This window comes from Lycium barbarum, chromosome 4 (assembly GCF_019175385.1).
Source record: "Lycium barbarum isolate Lr01 chromosome 4, ASM1917538v2, whole genome shotgun sequence".
In the NCBI taxonomy this organism is placed as follows: domain Eukaryota; kingdom Viridiplantae; phylum Streptophyta; class Magnoliopsida; order Solanales; family Solanaceae; genus Lycium; species Lycium barbarum.
In genome coordinates this window covers 118,964,884-118,975,363 of record NC_083340.1, presented here as the reverse complement: position 1 = coordinate 118,975,363, position 10,480 = coordinate 118,964,884, and the positions used below count along the sequence as shown (strand labels likewise).

The 10,480-nt window shown below is 37.2% G+C and overlaps 2 protein-coding genes across 6 annotated transcripts in view; both read left to right on the top strand.

The window, feature by feature from the left end:
- Nucleotides 1-979: 979 nt before the first annotated feature.
- On the top strand, nt 980-3,870 carry LOC132636278 (sufE-like protein 1, chloroplastic/mitochondrial). Its single transcript, XM_060353057.1, has 2 exons — nt 980-1,500; nt 3,014-3,870. Exons 1-2 carry the CDS (start codon nt 1,021-1,023, stop codon nt 3,701-3,703), a joined length of 1,170 nt encoding a protein of 389 aa, XP_060209040.1. The 5' UTR covers nt 980-1,020; the 3' UTR covers nt 3,704-3,870.
- Nucleotides 3,657-10,480, top strand: part of LOC132636279 (heavy metal-associated isoprenylated plant protein 47-like) — a 10,954-nt gene continuing 4,130 nt past the window's right edge. For 2 of the 5 annotated variants that reach the window (XM_060353062.1, XM_060353060.1), the window contains exon 1: nt 5,636-5,772. The gene's annotated coding sequence lies outside the window, so the exon portion shown is untranslated. Of the gene's footprint in view, nt 3,711-5,635; nt 5,773-6,184; nt 6,334-10,480 lie in introns of those variants that run through there. The other 3 variants (XM_060353058.1, XM_060353059.1, XM_060353061.1) reach the window with 3 other exon arrangements.

Below are 10,480 nucleotides of genomic sequence, written 5' to 3'. Positions count from 1 at the left end.
TTTGATTTTCATGGCTAAACGCCTACTTAATTAGGGGTGGACGTTCGGTATTCGGTTCGGTATTTCTAAATTTCGGGTTCGGTAATTCGGTAATCGGTAATTAAAAATAGATACCAAATACCGAACCAAAAAAGTTCGATTCGGTAAATCAAACTTCGGTTCGATAAATTTCGGTACGGTATTCGGGATTTACTGACTTACCGAACGGTATAATTGTAAATACTGAAAACCTTAGGTTCTTAATATTGAGACATTGAGTGTCTTGTAAAACAACTTAGGACTATTAGCATTTTGTATCTATATTATGCCATGATAAGTGACAGTTAGATTAATGTCGTAACCGAATTACCGAACTTACAATGCAAATTCTCATGCCACCGAGGAGCTTTGTTTTTCAGAACTGTGGAGCTGGTTTCTGCAGAACCAGGCTGCTTCTTCTTCGGAGTATCATCGTGAGATTTGTGCGTAACAGCTTCTCCGGGACAGGGACACTTGAGTAAACATGCCATCCTCCTCGGTCCTCTTGACTTCAACAGGTTAAACTTGTAGGAAACATGTCCCACTTCAAAATTACCAGCTAGTAATTGGGGACTAATCTGCTTGCTTGCAAAACGACTACAAGACCGACTGCTTGATGGCCTTGCCCCATTGTGTGGGGGTTGACTAATGACTATCATATATGGTAAATTTGGTTCCAAGGAAGTCCGACCTGTCAGTTGGATTGAAGGTTAGAACATGTAGGAACAAACAAGAACGAAAAGACTGACATTTATTTCGGTATTCGAGAAATATCGAATTACCGAACTTACAATTACCAATATCGAATACCGAACTTTTTAAATTTTATTACCGAAAATTGAACCGAAAACCAAAATATCAAAACCCTCAGTTCGGTTCGGTAATTTAATTTTCGGTGTTTTATGCCTAGCCTTATACTTAATTTTCGTAGCGTGTACAAGTAAAATAGTTTCTTTTGTCTTCTTAGGAGTACTCGGGTGTGGACAGGGGGTTGCAGTGGGTATGCCTTCTCAGACACCTTTTCAATCTCTTGGCTGTCTCTTCTCTCGAATCTGCCTTTCCTCTCTACAGCAGCAAGTAAATTCATCATCAAATTCACCCATTTTCCTCCTTCCCTTTCTTCAATCCATGTCTATTTCCACCAAAATTCCACACCCTCTCTTCACTTCACCATCCCTTAAATCCCTAAAACCCTCTTCTTCACATCCCACTAAATTAAACTTTTTTAAATCCATCATCACAATCCAAAGAATCTCCACAAAAAAACCCATTATTTCAGCCACGCCACAACAATCCTCATCATCATCTCTTCAACCCATTGAAGAACTTCCACCAAAGCTTCAAGAAATCATCAAACTATTCCAAGCAGTTGAACAACCAAAAGCTAAATATGAACAACTCTTGTTTTATGGCAAGAATTTAAAACCACTTGATGCTCAGTACAAGACTAATGAAAACAAGGTTCAGGGTTGTGTTTCACAGGTATGAGGTGTCAAATGGCTCGAGTTAACACTCTAATTGGATGGTTGTTACATATTGTTTCATAATGTATCATATTATACTGTATTGTATCGTACTATATTGTTTTGATGGATGTAAGTTGGGGTTTTTACACTCTATGTTAATTAGGGAAAAATAATTACCCGATTTAGCCAATAATTTTTTTCTTACCCGCTTTAGCCGCCGAATTACAGCAGCTTTCCTTCAGACCCTTTTGGCCCTTCTCATAAATCATCTCTCTTTTTTCTCTCCGCTGATTCAATATGTTACCTTTTGCATATATACTTGTATTAGACTGTAGATTGTGTTTGCTTAGTGTATTGATGATGTTGATTAAGTCTGCAAGTTTATTGTTTGCTCAATTATCTGTATCTGTTTCTCTTTCTTTTTCTTCTTCTTATGTTACTTCTTTTTGCCCTTCTCTGTTTTTTATTTATTTCTCTGTTTATCCTGAAAGTTTCAGACACACCGGGGATTGTAGTTGGCATTGGTAAAGAATCATGTATGAATGGTTAATTCTACAATGTACACTGACAAATTAGGCTTATTTGCTATTATGATTTAATCAAGAACAGTGTTTTGGTTTGTGATGAGCTCTTTTATTGAATATTGAGGTCTTGAAAGCTGCTGTATCCAGGAAAATTAATTACGGGTTCTTTTTCCAGTTATTGTATTCACAGAGGTGCAATTATTCCACACTTTTATACAGTGTAGAAGTGTGTATAAACACCTCTTATGTATAAACACCTCTTGTATAAGTTTGTATAATAGTGTAGAAGTGTGTATAAACACCTATACATCATTATACACTTTTATACAAGGTTGACACATTGTCTACTGTAAATGTATAGTGTTGTATAATGTTGTGTATCATGTGTATAAACATTGTTGCCAAAGAAAAGTTGGCTATGCGGATGTTAATTAAAAATATCGCTACTTGAATGTAATTTTTTATGCCGGATTGTATATTATTGAAATTATCCCTATAAAGTTTAGATAGATTGTATTGATTCCCGTTGTTACACAACAATGGATTGAAATATACAATACAATAAAATTTAAGGAATAATCAAAACAAATATAGTGTTTAAACTAACAATACAATACAATAGGTAACAACCATCCAAATAGGGTGGCGGGTCAGGGTTATTGACCCGCCCAAAATTACTTGGGCTGAAATGGGTTGGGCTAAAATGCGGGTCATCCCAACGCGCCCAATTCTTACTAAGTAGGTGTTTGGCCATAGGAACTAAATATTTTAACTTTTCTTGGAATTTTTGAAGTTGGAGTTTTGCAAAGAATATTAGGTTGTTTGAATCTACTGAAAGTGAAAAAAGTGAAAACAGGGTTATAGCTGTTTTCCAAATTTCAAATAAAGTGAAAAATTTCCGGAAAAAAGTGAATAATTCTCATGGTCAAACGGGTCTTTAAGTTTTAATTGCTTTATTTGTCCTTTTATGTTTTTATGGGCTAATTTTGAGACCTCTATTCACAGGTTTGGGTTAGGGCGTATTTTGATTCGGAGAGAAATGTAATCTTTGAAGCTGATTCGGATTCGGTACTCACTAAAGGTCTTGCTGCTTTGTTAGTTCAGGGCCTTTCTGGAAGACCTGTAGAAGAGATTGTTAGAGTTTCTCCTGATTTTGCAGTACTTTTAGGGTTGCAACAAAGCTTAACTCCTTCTAGGAATAATGGGTTTTTGAATATGTTGAAGTTAATGCAGAAAAAGGCGTTGCAGTTGTACGTTGAAGCGGAGAAAAAAGCATCTGGTTTAGGCCCCCAGAGCGATTTATTAAATGCCTCGACTGAGCGAATTAATGTTAATGGAAATGTTGAGTCTGGTGCCATTCATGAAGTTAGTGGAAACAATATAATTGTTGGTGCTGTTGATGATGGTGTATTGAGGAGTAGAGGGATGAGAATAAAGGAGAAATTGGAGAAGGAACTTAGGCCTGTTGAATTAGAAGTTGAAGATATATCTTATCAGCACGCGGGGCACGCCGGGGTTAGAGGCAGTGACGGAGAGACACATTTTAATTTAAAAGTGGTTTCTGAGGAATTTGAAGGTAAGAGTTTGGTTAAGAGGCATAGGATGATTTATGGTTTACTGCAAGATGAGTTGCAGAGTGGATTACACGCATTGTCAATTGTGGCTAAGACACCGTCTGAAGTTGGTAGTAGTTGAATTGCAGGTCTGGTTCTTTCTATCCTGTAAACTTTTCGTCCTTAGTGGAATTTATTGAAATGTATACCTCATAGTAGCTAGTAACATGACACCTGTTTTGTCGCGAGAACCTTAATAAAGTAGTTACTGAAGTATTTAAAATATTAATATACAGCTTCAATTGTCTATCTACTGCAGTAATTTGGTTGCTTCAATATTATCAACTTTCTTTGTGACACACTTAGACTTGGGTTTGGACCTGCTAACCAACTTCAAGAATGATGATAAACTAGTTATTTGGAGCGCTAGTGTTATTTAAATTATTAACCAGCTAGCAATAAAAAAATTATCCTTATCTTCTCAGTGATGTATCAATTTTTTTTTCTTCTAATTTCTGGTCAACTTGATGAAATGCAATTGGAATTATCCTTTCTTAGTAATTTTGCTTTGCTAAGCCTTTCAAGGTTATGGTAATTACAGAAATTAGTATTCTTAGGTCTTTAAAGTAATTTCATGATATATCTAAAGAAGTCTATCTCTAGCGGACTATGATATTTCGAAGTTGCATTAATTGTAGTTTGGAAGATTTATGACTTATGAGAGCTATAAAAGGACTTGTTGGATGTCACTCTTTTTGCTCTTGCAGCTTTGTGAACCAAGGAATCCATATAACAATTTAATTATGGAAGAAAATGTAATATGTAGAAATAAATACTGTAGGGAGGTGCAGAGGGATGGTGAAGAGGTTGGTTATTGGATGCAGTCTTGGGCTATTGAGAGAGTTGCCTTTAGATTAGAGTTTGTGCTTCTTGACTGCTTACAAATTTCAATTCCCTGTTCGTTCTATTCAATTTTTTTACTTCACCAGAATTCAGAGCTTAATGACTTTAAAATAGGCATGTTATCTATTAGTTTGATAGTTTAAAAGCTTCTTAGCAACTCAATAAGTCCTGTATCCCCTGTTTCAGAACAAGTTTGCTGCATTTATTGTACAAGAAAACCGACTACGAAAAAGATTTTTCCAACCTGATTTGTTCTCATGTTAAATGTGTGGCAACTTATGCATTGTTTCTAAAGTACAATAGTCAGATGCATTAAGCATGTGGTTAGTAATTCATAACGATAATGGGGAAGTTTGTTTTTCCGGTGGTTGAAATTCATGTGACGTTATGGTCTTACTTAAGATCTATGTTACTCGGACTCTCCTAAAATGTCGTCGGGTGTGTGTCGGATCCTTCAAAAGTAGTGTATTTTTGGAGGATCCGACACGGGTGCAGCAACACTTTCGAAGAGTCCGAGTAACTTAGCTTAAGATTCATGCTTTCTATGTTTTTGTTTCTTTTGTTTTTGACATTTATTTGTTCTTTCTCCTTTTCGTAATTATCTCCCTAGGTTGGGTGTATATCCACTGTTAGCAATTCTACTGGTGTATATATGAGACACATAATTTGTTTGTTTTATGACCTAGTCACTTAAAAATTTGTGGGTCGTGCTATGTTTTTGTGATGAGGCTCTTTGATTATGACGGACATTTCAAATATCTCGAGTTCTCTTATTACAAAGTTTCTTATTTGTTTTCTGCACAGTTTGCCCATCTTGTTGGCATCATTATATATGCTAAAGTCTCCTGGTGGTGCTACTTTCAGGCAGACCAAGCTATTTTATATTCAGATGTTTTTCCTGAGCTTTCCCAGTTAGTATGTCTTGTTTTTTAAAGTTCAGAGAAATTTGTGCCTCTGTTATGTGTTGGTTTACCGTGAATGAAGCATAGTTGCATCTCTTACCTTCTCTGGCGCCTCTTTAATATTTGGGTTTGTACATTACCGTGTGTCTTTTGTATTGAAGATGAAAAACATATAGCTTAGTTGCAGGGGAATGGTGGTTTTTGGGATTTCTATGGGTCGACACTGAAATAAGTGAAATGAATTTAAGCTTCTCAGAGTTTATCAGGTGGAACAATGCATTTTGCTCTTGAATTAGTGAACAACACAGCTATATGATCCATTACAGTGAAAGAAAAACCTGTATGCTTGTTCCAACTTCGAGAGCTGGAGATGGTAGCAAAAAAACTAAGCTAGAAATCAGTTGAGGTAAGCCTGCGTACATCCTACCATCCCCAGACCCCACTTTGTGGGATTACACTGGGGTTGTTGTTGTTGTTGTTTTCAACTCTTTGTTTTTTACTTCAAGATTGTAGAAGTTGATTTATTATTAGACTTTCTGAAAGTATAGTTCCATATTAAAATACTCATGTGTCACATCGAGCTTCTTATTTGGGTTGGTGAAATTTGCAATAAATGAACCTTCAATTGAATGAGATCGTGGCTAGTTTTTAGGTAGCTAACACTATGTTTCAGCATTTTAATTGATTCAGCTACTGTTCAATTAATAATATCAATGAATAAGGGCAAAATGCCTGAACACTGCTCTAAGCCTCTAACTTCACTTGAGTCTCCACTCCAATTAAGCCAACTTATACCTAAAAGAGATCAGACTGGCTAGGGATGAGAAGACAGACAGAGAAAGAGAGGGAGGGAGGAGACCGAAATTTGAGGAAGAGGATAACAGAATTGTGAAGCACGGTCTGCCTGAAAGATTCTTTTGGCAATTTGAATCGGCAAAGTGAACCTCTCGTCCGTTGATCTAATCTGGTAAGTTTTTTGAGTATGAGTCATAGGATGCTTTCTAACCAGATCTGAAAGATGAGGGTAGCCTCGTCGTTTTCTCTTCCCTTGCTTAAATGATGTCGTTCTTTTTAACTTAAGTTTTCTCTTCCTTCGCCAAGATGACATTGTTCTTTTAACTTATTTTTGGATTGCTCTAAAATTGTTGTTTTATTCCTTCTTCCCACTTAATGCTTAACTAACTACTAATGAGAAATGATGCCCTTACATTCCACCCATCTTCGATTCAGTCTTGACCTTGAGACTGTAGCTACTCATTCCAAAAGGTGATTCATGATGAACTCCTGATCCTTTGAAGTGGCTTTTTTTGGGGTTTGATTCGACTAATGCACTAAGAGCCCGTTTGGATTGGCTTGTAAGTTGCTTATAAACTATTTTCAACTTTTTTGAGTGTTTGGCTGGCCAGCTTAAAGTCATTTTGTGCTTAAAATAAGCTCAAAAAAATAATTGGGCCATTTGACTTAGCTTATCTAAAGAAGCTTATAAGCTGAAAACAGCTTATAAGCCAAAAAAAATAAGTTAGACTACCCTAACTTATTTTTTTTAGCTTATAAGCTGCAAACAGCTTATAGGCATAAGCCCATCCAAACAGGTTCTAAGACTTGAAAGCAGTTAGATTGTTGCGTTTAACCATCATCGTCTACAAAATGATCAGTGAATCGCTGAGGAACTGTCCATCTCCAATTAGGTGATTTTGTGTGTATTGTCATGCCTGTATCAAACCTTCTTCAAGAAAGAGACGTGGAATACTGAATAAACATGGGAACCTAGAGGAAGTTCCAGCTTATATACGACTTGTTATATGCTTTTGCAGCACCTTTAAGCTATGTTGTTTGGAGTCGGGTGCGGGTGCGGGTGTCGGATACGGGTACGGATCTAGAGGTCTGATTCTTCATGATCTAAATTTTAAGATCCGTGGGTACGGGTCTAGGTATGGATACGGGTGCAGGGATTCGGCAAAAGATAATTCAAAATTCTAAAAATAGAGTTATAAAACCTAAATTATGAGATATTATGTGGAAAACTTGAGGAGAAAATATTGATCAAGAGGAGAATCTCGGAAGGAGATAAAAGGAAAGGAGTGACATAGAAATTTCTATATATAAGTTATTCATTTTCTTCAACTTCACCATAGCTTTTATTTTGATTACATAAATCATTGAATTTGTCCTGAATTTCTCCCTCGATTTTGGTGAAAGTACCCAAAATTGGTTCACCAGATTGGGTACAGACCCCACATCCACACCCACACCCACACCCATGTCGTGTCGACACGGGTGAGGCACCGAAAGTGAAGAATCCGAGTAACATAGCCTTTAAGTGTCCATAGTACTTGGAATTCTGTTTAAAGTTCCTCTATTGGGCCATAGAACTTTTTGTGTAAGGTTGAATTTTCAAATACAATGTCCCCAGCATGTAGCTTGTGCTCTGTTCTCCTTTGGTCAACAGAATATTTCACTCTTTGCTTGGGCTTCAGCTAGATACTCCTTCAGCTCCTGGGCCATTGTCTGTGTATATGCCCTGAATAATTCATCAACTGACTACGCAAAGATCAGTGTTATTAAAAGCAAAAAGCGCAAAAAAAGCATGGGCTTCATTGAAAAAAGGCGCAATGGTGTTACAGTTACCAGTTTCAAAAAAAAAAAAAAAAAAGGCGCAATGGTGCAAATATACGAATATACACATGTTTAGTCCAAGACTAATAATAATGCCCATGAAGAACAAATATATGGACAAGGAAATTGTAAAAATATTACGATAAAGTGAAATATCAATTATCTAGTGTAACCTCTTCAAGAGAGGCTCATTGGCAAGGAAAAGTATTCTTAGAGCCTTGATGATGACACTGAAGCGCACATAAAGCGAGGCGAAGCGCTCAACATGTTTAGAGCCTCGCTTCAGGGCTTAAGCGCACCTTTGACAGCACTGGCAATGATTGTGCAAGGACACAGAGGTACTTGGGAGGAGCAAATCCATACAAGGTTTCAAATAGTGTGCAATTGAGTGCAGTGTGGTAGTTCCACAACTAAGATAGTGGTAACCAAGCCATCCACTTCTCAGGGTGCTGCACAATCATTGCCCTCAAGTTGGTTTCAGGAACATCGATTGAGTCTTTTGTGGGTGGTAACCAAAGTTAATGTTTAAGTTCTGTGCCTGATCCTTGAAAGCATTGACGCCAAAATAAACTAATGCAGACCTTGTACTTGTCCGTTCCCTTCTTTCATTTTTTTTTTCACGATCAAAGTAGAAGGTTGTTCTCTGCGCCTGTCTTTTGCTCCTACAGACTTTGGTTCGAGTCCAACTTGTGAAAGAGCTTGTGAGTATATACCTATATTATGGTAATCTATGGAGCTTGTAGATATTGTCTGAGATGATGTGAGCTATTTAGGATGCAGTGGAAGGATGCTTGAGACCGAAAATGCATCAATACTTACTACCAGTACCATTATATCCTTACCTTCTGCTGTAGCAAGTCCTTTATTGAAATACATGCCAATAGATTTCAAAGCTTGTTAAGGTACTGGTGAAGGCTGAAAGGCAACCCAATATAAGGAACATTCACTGTCTTAACTCTTTGGCATATGTCACATTCTAAGACCAACTTGTTGACATCTAGGTGCATGTTGGGCTAGTAACAGTAGCTTGCACTCTCTTTAGTGTCCTCTTTCGACCTGAATGACCTCCAATTTGGGTGCCTAGTAGTAAGCAACTATTATAATATCCTTTATCCCCATGGTAGGCCAATGTAAATCTTGCCTTTTTACCTTATAACTTGTCGAGACAATGTGTAGTGCTTGTGGCTAAGAGGGTCAATTAGTAGAGTAGATAACAATTTTTATGCATGAGTGTCTTGTTTGGCAATGAACACCTGAATCCAAGGACGTATAACAATACTGATGGCTTGGGACTTGGCTTACCTTTTCACTTCATCTTTAGTAGAAACTTCATGTCTCCTAGACATGACATCAAACAACCTTTTACATTCTCTTCTTGTACTACACCTCATGATCTAACCTGAGCATTTCTGCCAGACCCTTCTGTTGAATGGCAATAGTCACTTTTTGTTCTAGCAAGTACTTCAAGAGTGGTATATCTTGATTATGAAATGATCTCCTTCCAAGAAGTGATTCCATCTATCCACAGTTGATATAATTTCAGTGAACTCTTTTTCACATGCGGACAACTTCCAATGGCTCATTATATACTATGCAAATGGTCTTTCTTCCTGCATTAGGCCTTTGTTACTAGCATCAGTCTACACCAGAAAGACCTTACTGTTGTCCACTAATGTCAACATTGAGTCATTGCTCTTTTCAATTTCTTAAAGGCTTCTTCTGCTGAGGAACACCATTTGAATATAATGAACTTTTCTTCAACATGTCAGTAAATTGTAGCACCACAGAGTTTTCCAAAATACTTGAGGCTTGATATGTCACGTCCAAAAATCGAGAGTCGTGATGGCACCTAAAGAGTAACTGTCCATTAGAGAACCAACCCAATTCAAAGATCCCACACAATCTAAACCCCAGGGTGAATCTTGACACACCTGTTTCATTCCCATCACCCTCAAAGCATAAGCACCTTACCCATAAGCTTAGTAGAGCAGTATGTATCACTCGGGTAGTGCTAGATATCCCCAAACAACTCAAAAGTGCAACCCTTAGTTCTTGGATGAAAATTGGGAGATTTGAGAATCTAACAAAAAATCTGTGTTTTGGAAGTTAATTTTGTGTTATATATTAGGAATTAACTTAAATCAAGTTAAATTCACTTAACTTGGTGTTGGAGAGTGATGGAGGAATGATTCTCTCTTCTTGAACCGAGTCTGGGGTGTGGGACGTTAAAACCCACAAGTTAAAATCATGTTTATGCTTTGTAGGTATTTATTAAATACTCAGGAAAGCAACGAAAATTAATGTGGCATTGTATTTTTCACTGTTTAAGAACTTCCTTTCTGGAATAAATTTAAGACAATTTATATATGAGGTGTGGGTCCTGTACAAGCATGTCTAACTAGGCTTCTTAAGTGGTCTTTTCTGTGGAATGAATCCTCCAAAAATTAATCTTTGACAGAAACTAGCCGCGGTTGGACCTCTTCGGAGGAATGCTTGTC

Excerpts from the sequence above, each read along its gene's own strand:
- LOC132636278 (XM_060353057.1), top strand. The coding sequence starts at position 1,021 with ATGCCTTCTCAGACACCTTTTCAATCTCTTGGCTGTCTCTTCTCTCGA. Across the intron at positions 1,501-3,013 it reads TTCAGGGTTGTGTTTCACAG|GTTTGGGTTAGGGCGTATTT; the intron begins GTATGAGGTGTC and ends CTCTATTCACAG.